The sequence below is a fragment of the Indicator indicator genome, chromosome 4 (assembly GCF_027791375.1).
Source record: "Indicator indicator isolate 239-I01 chromosome 4, UM_Iind_1.1, whole genome shotgun sequence".
NCBI classification, from domain to species: domain Eukaryota; kingdom Metazoa; phylum Chordata; class Aves; order Piciformes; family Indicatoridae; genus Indicator; species Indicator indicator.
This window is the reverse complement of record NC_072013.1, coordinates 8,780,017-8,794,087: the sequence shown is the minus strand read 5'-3', so window position 1 is coordinate 8,794,087 and position 14,071 is coordinate 8,780,017. Positions and strand designations below refer to the sequence as shown.

Genomic DNA, 14,071 nt, shown 5'->3' with positions numbered 1-14,071 from the left:
GTTATCTGCCTACAAGAAGGAATGAGAGAAAATCTCAAACATCTCAAAGGTCATATTCTACATGGCTGAAAGATACATTTGTCTTTCATGGCATGAAAAACCTTCTTAAGGATATGTGTTATTTCCCACATCTTTCTTCATCTTTCCCTGCTTCTTGACAAAAACTACTTATGTCCTCTTTGCCAAAGGAAAAATCCTGGCATTTGTTGCCAAAGCTATCATTAACAGGGAAGTTCCAATTCAGTACCTTAACCTGACTCTGGATCCTGAAGTAGAAAGTTTCATTCCAGACTGGATCTTTGCAGTTCTTGATGGTTTTAGTCTGAAATCTGTCAGCTGAAGCAGTTGGAAGCCACAGGCTCACGTAGCAGTCAGTCTGGCTTACTGCACATTAAGAAACACAAACACGTCAAAATGAGGATTTGCTCTAGAAGAATGAATTGAACATGAAGCTTTGCTTACAGACACTGTGATACACAATGACAGTTTAGTCTAACAAAAGCATTACAGTTAAGTAAGTAGGCACTAAGGAGAAAGAAGAGGGACACGATTTTTCTCTGATTGAATGTGATTGTTTGGATTACTTAGCCTTGAGAAAGCTTTGAGCATAAGATAAATCTGAGACATGGCTACTCCTTTTTTGATATTTGGAGCACTGGGACAGGCTTCCCAAAGAGGTTGTAGAGTCTCCTTCTCTAGAGATCTTCAAAGCCCACCTGGACACATTCCTGTGTGACCTACCCTAAGTGGTCCTGCTTGGCAGGGGGGTTGGACTTGATCTCTGGAGGTCCTTTCCAACCCCTAGCATTCTGTGATTCTGTGATATTTGCACCAGTACCCCAACCAGTCCATGTCCTTTTTATATAAATATACTCCAGAGGAGAACACAGGACATCTGTCTGCATTTCTTGTTTTCAACAGACTACAGCAGCTCTCCATATTCCCTTGGGAGATGTAGAGAAATATTTGCAACAGGTACAGCTGCGACCTTATAGAGTTACTTCTGCACAGAGCAGGGCTAATGCAAAGAGGAGCACTGTATGATGTTCATTGCTGGAACCACGAAGCCAGTGAGAGGACTTTGTTCATTCACAGAAGAATTCTAGAGAGCTATTTTCTTGGAGCAGGGATACCTAGAACCCCATGAAAAGTTAAGAGGACCATACAGAGCACTACAGATACTTACAGACATCTGCCTGGTGAATATTTCTTGCTCTTATGACTCTTACAGTCAGTAAGTAACACAGAGATGACTCTGTCTGCAGGACATGCAAAAAAAACCATAGAAGACAGGGATGAATAGTAAAGGTAGATAGAAATGATCAAGACAGAGAAACATACAAATCATTAACAACTTAGCTGAGTTTTTCTATTTGGATATGAAATGGACAATAGAATAGTCTCCTTCTAGTACCCAAATCAAATACTAGACTGAAAGTCTTCCCTACTTTTATAGCACAGTATGTGCATTTGTACTATCACAGATAATTTATTTGCTGTCTAACTAAACTCTAGCTGCACAAAGCAGTAAGATTGAAACTCACCTTGGGAGCAGATTTACTTGTTAAATTTCCAAGGCAAAAATGGAAAGCTGCCTTAGGCTTTTTGCAAGTGACAAAAGTACTGTTCCAGGAAGCACCTCCAGTCATTGCACATGTTTAGTTTCCTGGGCTATGGGATATGATTTTCTCATATTCCTGCTCTTTTAAATGTACAGTACTCTTCTGAGTTAACTGCTGGCCTGATCCCCACAGTGCTTTTAATACCAGAGGGAGAGATCACTGCCCTGCCCTGCCACCACACCGCTCACTCTGTGTGTGGTTTTCATTTGCAGGGACCTAACTGACCCCCTCGAGCTGAGCATGCCACTGGCATTTTCTTGTGAGAAGTTTTTCTCCAGTTTTCAACCATGTAAACTCTTCATCTCTGGATTATCTTTGCACTGTTTTACATAAGATGTTCAGAAAGCTCTTATTTGTCCCCTTTGTCTTTCCTTTGGCCTCATGCTTGACTTGATTTGGACTTTGATGATCCCTGAGGTCCTTTTCCAACCTTATCGATTCTGTGATATCGCTCTTCTGGTCTCACATCAGAACTTAAACATGAGTCCATATCCCTTCTACTTTTAAAATTAAATAAAGGAATAAATACTTTAATCTCAATTTCCACCTGGCCTTTAATTTCTACAGTCATGGGAAGGGGAAAAAGACAAAATACATTTGAATATAAATCAGCAGGAATATTTTGTTCTAAAATACAAAAGAAATTTAGTGCAGCTACAGGGACAGGGGCAGGTAGTGATGGCATCTGCTCACTCTACCTATACTGAAAAATTATTATAAAGAGATCTTTGCCAGTCCTGAAGTGGCATTAGCATGGCACTGACCTCATCAATTGGATGTGTGACATAGGTACTGTGGGAAAGGAGAGCAGGACTTCTGCTCTGCTTGGCCTGTCTGAGCAAAACAATTTGGAATGTTCCTTGTTAATAATGTGCTGTGCTTACCCTCCATAAAAAGCAAATATACAATTTAAAAGGAATATACATCTGTGTGACATCTGATAGTGTTTAACTTGAGTGCAGCCCAGTGTAGCTAGGGTTCATGAATGTATATTGTTGATATTTGGGGCAATTAGCAAGCAGGTTAATGAAGAAGCAGGTAAAATTAGCCTCCCAGTAAGCAAATCACCCTGTTCTAGGAAAAGGCACTACAACACCTGTTCAGCAGGTGACTGGATGTGCAAACCAAGGATGTCAAACACAGCTAGAGTTCAAAGGGCAGTGAAGGATATCTTATCCATCAAAGGCACTTGTATTCATGTCTAAAACCTAACTCCTAAGACACATAAATGAGGCAGGTAGAGGTAGAAAGTGGTCATCAATTACAGAGCCAATAACTGGTGCTAGGCTTCCCTGGAAGGGCTCAACTCAGTTTCAGGGATTGGTCCCCTGGAGCCACCTTCATGTCTTCTGGCAATGCCAAAACACCAAAGGAAGAGTGCAGACTGAACAAAGTAGTCAGGCATGAAGATATGCCCTGCCATAACTAGGGAGCCTTGGCTTAGACATCATAGAGAGATAAATTACAAATGGCCAAAATCCCATCAGCCATGTGAGTCCTGCCTAAAAAATTTAAGAGGTTTGTGTTTTGCTTTTGAATTTGCCAGGACCTTTGCAGTACAGAGAGTTGCATCTTAGGGCATATTTCCTCATATTTGGGTTTTCTGTTCAACTATTCAACAGAAAGGGTTGGCTATTCCTTAAACTGTAATCACAACACTTGTTCAACAGCTTAATTTAGCTTGAAATAGAACAATGGAAAGTTCCTAATTATTGTTAAATAGCCTCAAACTAGAGAGAACAAAATAAAAACAAAATAAGACAAAACACTTTTTCTGCATACCTTGTTCTCTTGTTTCCTGTAAGAAAGGTTTCATACAATGTATCTGAAGTCTCCTGGAAAACTGTTAGTTTTTTGGAGAGGCCAGAGGACTAATCCAGGAAATCAAGTGTTGAAAATCCTCTTCAAGATTGTGTCATACTCTTTGTAGGAGTAAGTGGCACAATTTCACAGCTATTACTACCTACACTGGCAGTAAATTTGCCCTTATGTTTTAGCAAGAGATGTGTGGTAGAAAGCCTGTTAATACTCGTCCTTTTAAACATGTTAGTCTTGTTAAAACAGGATTAACTTCTCATGTGCCAAGGACAAAACACAGTACCAGGACTTCACCATGAAGCAAGACTGTGTAAGTGAAGTGATCAAAATGATAAGCAGGGCAATGTTTCAGGAAAGGAGCTGGATGGGTTACGGCATCTAATTAGGCTGTTTGCCAGATGCTGAACCCTATCTGTCCTCACCCAGGCTCCACCCAGTAGGAAGGTCCCTTTTACAGTTCTCTTTTTAAATTTTCCTTTGCAGTACCTTTGTAGTAGGAGTCCACTCTTCCCCATCAGGATTCAGCAGCATAATTCCTTCTCCTGGCTGAGTGGTTTGAGGAATCAGCTCCTGCAACAAGAAGGGCCAGCGTTACCACTGGAGGAAACATCCTGTCTCTCACAAGCAGCCCTCGTCAGGAGCTGAGAACTGCAGAGCAGCTGTGTAGGGCAGCCTGTGGTCAGTGCCCTCCATGGAGCTGTGGCAGGTTTAGGTGTTTCCAGCTGTGCCCAGTGCTGCTGCCCGTCTTGTGCTTGCCCCAGTAAACCTGAGCACAGGCACAGCAGCCAGGTAAGGCCCACCCTTTGCATGACACACAGGGAGGGAAGGCAGGTCCTAGCCCTGGCTGTTAAAGGAATAGCAAACCTGTCTCCTGTAAACAACACCCTGTCATTAACCATCCACTTGAAGCACACCTCCGTATGATTTAATACTTAGTTTGAGGTTGCATATGTTCTGTCTCTAAAATGAAGAAACGCCAAAATACACCACGTGTTGCCTTTGTAAATAAATTCCTACTCCCCAAGTAGTTTTCACCTCTTTCCTATAGTTTGCTATAATTTTTTAAATCTCAATAATGAGCTCTTGAAGCTCTGACTTCTTCATCCTGTGCAGTCGTTTATAGTCAGTGGTAGGTCAGAAAAGTAGAATCATCTTTGCACTATGTGCAGCAAAATCAGCTGAGATCCTAGACTTCTTACCTGAGATAAAATGCCACCTTGCTCCATTGCTGTCACTGTCATGTAGAAGTCCAGTGTTACCTGCAGCAATGCAATTTCACATCTCCCAGCTTCCACAGACACCAATAGTTTAAATGTCTCGTATACAGGTGAGCAAGTATTTTATAAACTGACTCAGAGCCCCACCTCTGCCTGATTAAACCCAGCTATTCCCCTCCCATTTTCTTACAGTAGGAAGCTGAATCCTGTGGTCCAGTAAGGAGGAAAAAATACCTTTGCCTATAGGTGGAAGTATGCTGTTTGAGTCACTTTTCTATATAGTGGCCAAAGGCAGGTTTATAACTAATGGAAAGAGAAGGATGCCCTTTTATCTGAGCACTCAACTTTTCACAGAGCAAGACCTCAAACCCTGCAGAAATACATACTCTGCAATAAGGTGCAGTGACAGGACATTAACTGGATTTAGGTTATCTGTGACAGTAAGCAGACAGGAGAAAGCAGCTGATGAAAATCAAAGAGGGACAAAAGTATTGTTCTCAGGCTACACCAATTCCTGCCAAATCATTTTAAGGCTTTCTGTACCACGTTCCTGCCATCCTAGGTCTTGGTGTGTAGAGCAGACACGCTCCTACTGTGGTTTGTGTCTGCACAGCTTTGGTCCCAGAGGGCTGGGTCTCTCCTCAAGTAATTGTATTCTTTTCCCCTCTTTTCCTATCGCTCATCATTATTATTTTCATTTAGATGAAGAATTCTGCAGACATGACTTTCCTTAGCTCCACCCTCCACGAGTATTCCCACACCGCTTTCCAGCTCAGACTGACTGGCTGTAATCTAGATCTATTTAAGGACTAGTGTCTGATCCCTTCCAGCCAGAGGCAAAGCTCAGCACCAACCACGCATCTCCTTCTGCACTGATCTTGGCAGACCTGTGAAGCCACAGCAGGATACCTGCCCCTGCAAGCACCCAGCTGCCCCCTATGCCATTGAAAATGGTACAGATCCCAGCTCACTTGAACAGATTAGAAAGGGCAGCCACAAACTGCTGTAGCTTCAGCAGATCATAACACATCAAAATCTCTGAGGGAAGGGAATCCTTTGGCCTTCTTGCTCTTCTGGTACATTGTCTATAAGCAAAAATTACCCATTCCCTCAAGAAATCATACTCATCCAATACTGCTACCAGCCAGCACAGTTACCCTTTGTGCATTCCTGTGCAAAATAATATCAACAGTCACCATGGTCAACTTGGTAGAATAAATTTTTGCCATAAGCTATGTTATTTCACAACTCTGTGAAGGGTTGTGTCTACACACATGGCATTCTTCCTCCATGTGCCAGCTGCAGTACTGTAGCTTGATGAAATGCACTTTTCATTAGGTCACAGCCCTTGGCAACATCAGCACCTTTCAGTCAGGGTTAAAGGCAATACTTTATTGCAACATCTCCTTGAAAGGTTAAGTTATAAATCAGGCTGTCCACCAGGACTGGAGCTCTGAGGCTGTCACTCCCACAGTGCCAGTGATCAAAAAGCTCTCATTTTCATGAATTACATTTACAGCCCACATTAGAGACAGCCCTTGAGAGAGGGACCATGGCCAACTTTGTACCCCTGCATTTCTCTGAGACCTTCCTCTATCCATGATGCTCACAGCAAATCTCTGTTACACTCTTTGCAAAGATAACGATAGTTTTGTTTTCCTGGAACAAAGAGCACACTGTGAATATGTTACTGAAATGCCTGAAGATGTGGAGAAAGGCAGAATTTCTATTTTGTGAACAAGCCTTTATTGTCTATTTTTTTTTTACACATGAAATATTTGCATGTAAATAACATTTCTCCGGAGCTGGAGGTGGCATGAGTTTATGGTCAAAAACTGTTTCATCTTTCACACCAGGGATTTCAGGTTCAAATGGAGGCAATACCCAGGGGTTATATGCAGAGCACATAGCACCATATTTCTGATTATGACTAGTGAACCTACTATAGAAAATTAAAAAAAAAAACTAGCGGAAGTTCATACTACTTAAAAACCTTCAAAGTTTCAAATGCTAATATTTATGCTCTGATCTCTAGGCTTCAAAATTTGGCTACAGTCGTACTTAAAAAAAAAAGTAACATTTGGTTTGACATCATTAAACGACCAAAGTGTTGGCAAAAAATGTCACTGTGGATCAATTTGTAAAGGTAATTTGTTGTTGTTTCTTGCCAAAATGGAAATCTTCAGAGTGTCATTTTGCATCAAGGCAAACAGGTTGTTTGGCTGTGAATGAAACCTGTTTTTTCAGGTGGGGTTCCCTGGGCCGACGAGGTAGGCAGTCTGTTAAAAATTAGCTATGTTTCAAAGCAAAGACATTTGGTAAAATACTAACATGAAATGTTTCAACTTGCCCAACCATTTTCCCTGGTTTATTTTAGCCCCAGATTATGATATCTAGTTGATAGGGTTTTTTTTCTTTTGTTTTGCTTTCTTTTTGTTTTTCTGAAAAGAAAACAAACACATACGTTATTGGTGGTTTTGTGCTAGATCCCATGAAGGATCTGTTCGGATTGCTTTAAGATGGTCTTAGTTGTTGCCTTCTACTAACTCCTGCTAATCTGCATGGTTTGAACAGGCAGAACTAAACAAATCATGGAATGGTTTGGGTTGGAAGGGACCCTTAAAGGCCACCTAGTCCAACCCCCCTGCCAGAGGCAGTGACATCTTTAACTAGATTAGATTGCTCAGAACCCTGTCCAACCTGACCTTGAAATAATCATTTCTGGTGAGGAGCTTATGTCCTAAACTATTTAAACAAGTTGCACTGAGTAAAACAATGACTTTTTCATTCTCTCGAGAAAGCAAAATATTTTCATTGCAAGCATTTTTTTATTTTTGAGAAGCAGAATTTAATGTGAGATCTGGGGAATAAAAATTTCAGGGTGTTTTAGTTTGAAATCTTAAAATAAAATGTTGGGTTGTTTATATACTGTCTCAACACAATACAATCAAAAGTGACATAAATTCAAAGGAAATTTATATGTGTCCAAATTACACCTTTCACTTTAGAAGACTTTATTAGGTGAAATATTTTACGCCACTTCCTTCTAAGCGGCTCCTTCCCATGTAAGGATGATTCATTCACAGCCCAAGAGAGCCCAGGAGGTGGATGAGATTGATGGGGCTGGCTGTGTGCATACACTTTCCCCTCTTACATTTCCATCCTCTGCAGCTGCTCTTCAGGACACTTGCAAAACAGAGTTGACCCAGGGATCCAATGTCAGCTTCCACTTGTGCCTCAGGTTTTCTTCTTTTTCCAGGGCTAGATGTACCACATCCACAAAGAAGAATTGTAGGGAGCAGAAGGTTTTACTCCCTTTTTATGGCCTGAAGTTATGTTACTTGGGATGTATTACTGCAGCATTATGGTAGTAAAAAGTTATTTTCCTATCTGTCGTATATAAGAATAAGTTAAGTTTAAAACAACTCTATTTTTAAAATCTAATAAGGATTTTAGGTAAAAAGTCTTCTACAGACAACCTTAATTTAGGAAACCAAATATAGGTAAAAAATTCCCAGGCAATGTTTTTGCCTGTAGAGGCCACTTCTTGTGAATGGAAAACAAACCAACAAACACTGAGCAATCTGGGGTTGCTTCTTTCTGTAGTGCAGAATGGCCAGTGTTCAAAAGCTGTGTCCCTTATGCATCCTAGAGCTTGAAAAACTCCTCTGAGAAGATAGGTGCAGCTGAGCACCTGATTAGCACATGTTTTGCCTTCTCCTTTGGATTGCTGTCTGCAAAGCCTGCATAATCATCTGTGAGTTGTTCAGGATGTTGTATTCACTGAGGTTGAGCAGCCGCTGGTAGTTCTCATCCGTGTACCTGACCGCAAACATGCAGTATGGGGAACAGCGACTGGTCAGGTCGAGTTGTCCTCCCTCCATCTCTGAGCAGCAACGCTTGACACCTGGAGAAGAAGAGAAGTTGATGCTGTAACCTGGTATATATCTGAGTTGATAACAAGCTGTCCACAACAGCCCAAAGAGGCACTTTGCTTCAGAAGAAAATTCTTAGGGTTTAAATGCACAAATATTGCAGGTCATATATCCCCGTCCCTACTCAAGAGAACATTGTGTGCCTGAAGTAGAAAGAAGTGAGGGATGGTGTAATGCTCATCTACAGCTTGTTCATCAACATCTGCCTCATTAATGCCATGAATCAGTGAAAGACATCAGCTTGAAAGGTCACTCTAATAGTCACTGCCAGTACACTGCAGGTCTGCTACCAAGGAGCAAAGCAAATGCATCTTAGCAACTGGCAGTAAAGGAGAGAAACACAAAACAGGTCCACATGGCAGAAAAAAGCATGACAGGCCCTGAGCAGAGCACAGTGACCAAAACAACTCCTGGGCTGATGCTGTACCAAAAGAAGATGCACTGATCTTGACATTGCAGAAGTTGATCCTGTAAGCTAGGTTCTTGCTTCACCATCATTCATACATGGCACTACGCCTCCTCAAGCACAAAACGAAATCCCTGGACGACAGACAATATATGCAGGGGAAAATAATCTGTGAGAGCTATACTTTTCCCAGGAAATAGCTTTTACAATTAACTAGCAACACTTTGTGCTACAAATGGGAGTGAGATGAAGGTAAGCACCATCCAGAGGACAAAGGCCATGTCTGTCCCCTTAGTGCCACAAGGATGACATGAATGAATGTAGTAGCTTTGGCAGTGATGGGGAAAAGAAGTTTAATTAGCTGAAGTGCTCTTCTATGAACCCAGCTGGCAAAGACAACCAGCAACAGAGAAAAAGGGTCTGTCTGAGTAAGGGAAACAGGTAGTGGGGTCTTTTGTTTAATGTTTTACCACGACTTGTAACTTACCAGGTGCTTTGTACTCTTGGAAGGTGTCATTCACAAGGGGAAGAAAAATCACAATTGGACATCCTGGTATATCTGAATCTTGGAAGACGTAGCATTCCTTCAGGTTTTTCTTATCTTCATCAGTCAAAGAAATTTTGGGAAATGGGATTTTCTGCTCTGAGTAGTATTTGCACGCCTTATCTAGAGTCTGGAGTATCACAGAAATGGTCAGCATTGGAATTTAACTTGGTTGTCTTAGAGCCCCCAGACTGTTATCTACTATTAACCTTCAGTGACTCAGATCCATAGGGTGAGTTCCTTCTTATCAAAGGTTACTCTACACATAACTACCATACGTAGGAACTGGAATTCTCATCACAAGCTGTGAACACAATCTCAGAGTAAGAGAATTCATCCAGGATGCTGCTTTTTAGAAAAGGCATGAAAGCAATTTGCAGAAGTTTAGGGTAAAGGGTGTAGTTTTAGTAAATGAAAGAACCTGTGTTTAATATATTGTATAAAATTATTCACAAAAGAAAATCATGGTTTAAAAAACATTTAAGGTAACTTATTCCATGCTTGGAAGCCAAGAGTTAAGAAAATTAAGTCTGACTGGGCAATGATGTCTCTGCCTGTGCAGGCATTATGGCACGATGTTAACTGAGATTGATATTTTACTCTGAAGGTCTGAAGCACTAGGCTATGCTGTACCTTTTCCCTGGAATATTTAATGCTATATCATGTCCTACTAGGTATTGTGTTATTTACTCTACACCATCTAACAGTGCACACTAACAAATAGGAAACAGTTTCTACTACAGTGCTTAAAACTGCAGCAGGTATTCTTCATTAAATTAGACAATCTTTGAGGCTAATATGAAACTTCATTACATGTATGTCTCATGCAGCACACAGCTTATTAACAATAGCACAGCTCTTCTCAGTCACAAAAAAATGATCCCAACTTAACAAGCCAAGATGCTTAATAGTGAGTTTCAAACTAACCGCAGTTTCTGAGATATAAAGACCCAAACTTCTCCTCTACAAGGCTTTATAGGCAATTAATTCACTTTATGAAACTGCAGTTTCTGCAGGAAGATGCTTGTCATTGAAGTTTCCTGGTAGCATCTTATTTATCAGCCCAGAATTTATCTACATCTGACTATCCACTTAACCCCTTTTATATTCTATCTTAAGCTGGGAGAGATTGCTTCCTCATCTTTATGCATATTCCTGTGCAGGGTAGGGAAACCTGCTTGATTCAGCATAAAGCAGAAGAGGCTCTTCCCATCATTCTGGAAGAGACCATGTTAATGTCCTCTTGAATAATTCAACATGTTTGTAAAGAAGTAAGAGAGATTCCAGGAGTAGCAGGAAGAAATAGGAATAGTATTAATCATTACAGTGAAAAACGTAGGGGAATGCAGTAGTTAAAAACTGAACAGCTGAAATAGTTGGTTTTAGGTGTTACAGGCTGGACATTTACAAGCAAACGTAGAGGCAACACAAGGTAACAAGATTCTCCTCACCAATGTGTGTGATCCAGTAGTATAACTTAAATATATGATGACATCCACTTTCCTCTGTGGTCTTAAAAGTGGTGCACTGCTGGTATTGATGAAAAATCCAGCATCTATCATGCCCAGGTGATCAGAGTTTTGCATCAGCTGGTTGGGACGTGAGTCTAACACAGTGTCTGAAAGGAAAAATATTTCTTGGAATAAGAAAAGCTCCGTAAGTATTGGGAAAAGAAATGCAAGGTGGAACTAACTATCCCGGAGGCTTGGTTTAACATAATTGCCACACGACTGGATTGTCAAATATGTGTGGGAGAGACTTCAAAATCTAAGTTTCCATTCTGAAAATTCTTCTGGGTTGCGATTCCAGGCAACGTATTCCAGTTACTTGTTATGCTCAGCAGCATCAGTAAGCTATTTCTAATATTTAGTTTGAATCTGCCTTGCTCTCTTTCAATTGTTGCTTCACCTTTTGTCCATCATTGACCTGGAGAACAAAATACTCCCATCGCTTTTTACATCTGGATCTATGCCTCCCCTCAGTCCCCTCTGCACTGCAGGCTGCCATTCTTCTCCAGCTTTCTCTTATGTGTCTTATTGTCTGGGATATTGCAGTTGCATCTGAAGTTGACAGCACAATCTTGACAAATTAAGCTTTCTCCCATGTTCTCTCTGTTCTTTGATGCTTTTAATTTATTTCTGCCTGCTACCCAGCTACCCTTTTAGTCTGGACCCCATCGATCTCAGCTAAAGCACATAAACCCGTATTTGCATTTAAAACCAGTCTTAAGTAACTGGCAGCACTGAAACCTTAGTCTCCTCTCTCCACTCAGAAAAGAAATGTTCCTTCAGGAGATATTTTTTTTTCCCCTGCCAAGGGTTCTTTCCTTTCCCCTGACAGGGTTCTTTCCTAAATTCCCCACCCTAAAACCACTTGAAAACGCTGCTTGTTAAAGTATTACTCCCCAGCACCTTTCCATCGACAGAAGTGGTCATTCTCCATGTAGTTGTTATGCAGCTGGTAGCCTTTCAGGAAATTGTGGTGCTGGGCTACGGAGAAGCGGTCAGTCAGTGCTCCCCGAAGGGCATTGGACAGGGGGCCAGGAGGAGTGTACATCCGAGTCTTCAGCTCATGGGGTCTTGTAGGCAGCACAGGGTCTTCATCTAGAAGAGGAATGAAACATTGGTGAACATTGGTGTTTATTAGTTGATGTTTGTTTCTGCTTGTCCTCATGTACAGGAGATCTTCAAGGGTTGTTCTGGGATGATTCACTAAATGCACAAATCCTGTTCTGAGAGATGGGAGTGGTTGCTTGACAAAGTTGATGGTCTTAAGCTTTGGCCCTAAGACCAGAAGCAGTCTTTGGTCTTGGAGAGAAGACACCTTAAAGGAACCAAGCAATTTGGAGAATGTCCCACCAGGAAGAAAGTTACATATCCTCACAGGAAGATACCATGAATTACAGGCAAAGATGTAGAAAATGGGGTGGAAACCTATGCTCCCATTCAGTCAGATGGACAACAACATGGCATCATGGGGTCTACTGCAACAGTGGCAGTTTCTACCTGGTAATCACTCATGGTTACATAAGTATATGATTAATCAGTAGAACAAGAGCATCCCAGGAAAACCTGGGGCATACATACATTCATATTTGGAAACTACAGGCTGGCCACAGTTACTTTCAGAGTGGCTACATGGCAGCACATGGCAGTGAAAATGGCACAAGGTGTGGTTTCCTGAAATCACAACCTGCTTTGCTGGACCAAGTAGCTGACAGTACAGCAGCAGAGACTTGGTGGTTTCCATGATTGCACAGATGCATTTCTTTATTTTCAGGATGACTGCAATTATAGTTACTATCTTACTAGGTGGTTTAGCAATAAACTCATGATTTCTGTATTGCTTCAGAAAATACCCTCTGGGTCTTGTTTGTCTTTATGTCAGGATGAATCCAATGCAGTAATTACTGTGCTCAGTAATAAAGTAAAACATCAGGATATATTGATTAACCAATTGATATTCAGGTCTATTCTCTGTACAGTCAGTAAAAATAACTTTATTCCCTGTCATTGGTTCTTGGTTCTGTGTGGCTGAGTAAGAATAGGCAAAACCAAAACACTTCCAGAGAAATGTGTGATTAAACCCCTAATTACTCTCCTCCTCTTTGTCTTTACAATGGGCAGGGAAGTCTCTACTTCTTAGGAAGATCACAGAATCATAGAATTGTTAGGTTTGGAAGGGTCCTCAAGTTTCATCTAGTTCCAACCCCCCTGCCATGGGATACTCTGATGCTAGTTTCAACATGTTTGACAACATGATGCTGAAAGTTATCTAGAAGAATAAATGACCATAAATGAAAGGCTTAATAATTTCTCACCAACTTCTTCTATTCTGTCTTGTGTCCATCTCTTCCAGAAATCCTCTGAACTGTGGGACAGTCCCCATATTTGTAATAGATTCACAGAAAATATACTGCTCCACATGCCTGTAAAAGGAATTAGTGAACACAAAGACATGTTCTAACATGGGATTGCTGTTTTCCTTCGGTTTTGACCTCATGGATTAATTATTGAATGAGCTTAATTAAAATATTTCTAAACTTCTGGGCTGTTAAATTTCCCTTAACTTCCTATGGCATTGGTTCAGGTTGTTGCAGAACTGTTGTCAGTTCTGCACCTGCAGTACTGCATGGCTCTGCCACACAGTAAAGGGAGAAGAGAATGAAAGGGAAGTAAAGAAGAAAAAATGCTCACTTGAGAAGTGAAATAAGAGCCCAGATAACACAGACATCACCAAAACATCCTTTCCATCCCTGCCTTGCTTACTCCAACCTATCTTTTCCTGCTCTGGTCAGCTTTCAGACACCCTGAAATGTTTCACAGCAAGATGAACTTGCTCTTCAGCCATTGGTTTGTAAGAGATCATCTCACACCACAGCATGCAAAAGATCATAGAGGCAGTGGGGTCCTGTTCCACTGTTCACTCTTTGTTCCATCCAGGATTGCCCTTCCCTGCCTCCCCAGAGAAGCACTGGTGGCTTTGTTTACAAAGCACAATGCAACCATTTCATCTGGTGTGGCAAACTT

General features: G+C 41.2%; 1 protein-coding gene across 1 annotated transcript in view; it reads right to left on the bottom strand.

Moving 5' to 3' along the window:
* LOC128981445 (uncharacterized) overlaps nt 1-14,071 on the bottom strand; it is a 56,317-nt gene that overhangs the window by 13,668 nt on the left and 28,578 nt on the right. Inside the window, exons 17-26 of the mRNA XM_054400233.1 lie at nt 13,363-13,470; nt 11,954-12,145; nt 10,994-11,160; nt 9,486-9,672; nt 8,363-8,564; nt 6,425-6,596; nt 4,640-4,699; nt 3,927-4,010; nt 1,187-1,259; nt 248-384 (exon numbers count right to left, since the gene is read on the bottom strand). Coding sequence (XP_054256208.1) covers nt 248-384; nt 1,187-1,259; nt 3,927-4,010; nt 4,640-4,699; nt 6,425-6,596; nt 8,363-8,564; nt 9,486-9,672; nt 10,994-11,160; nt 11,954-12,145; nt 13,363-13,470 — 1,382 coding nt within the window. The remainder of the gene's footprint in view (nt 1-247; nt 385-1,186; nt 1,260-3,926; nt 4,011-4,639; nt 4,700-6,424; nt 6,597-8,362; nt 8,565-9,485; nt 9,673-10,993; nt 11,161-11,953; nt 12,146-13,362; nt 13,471-14,071) is intronic.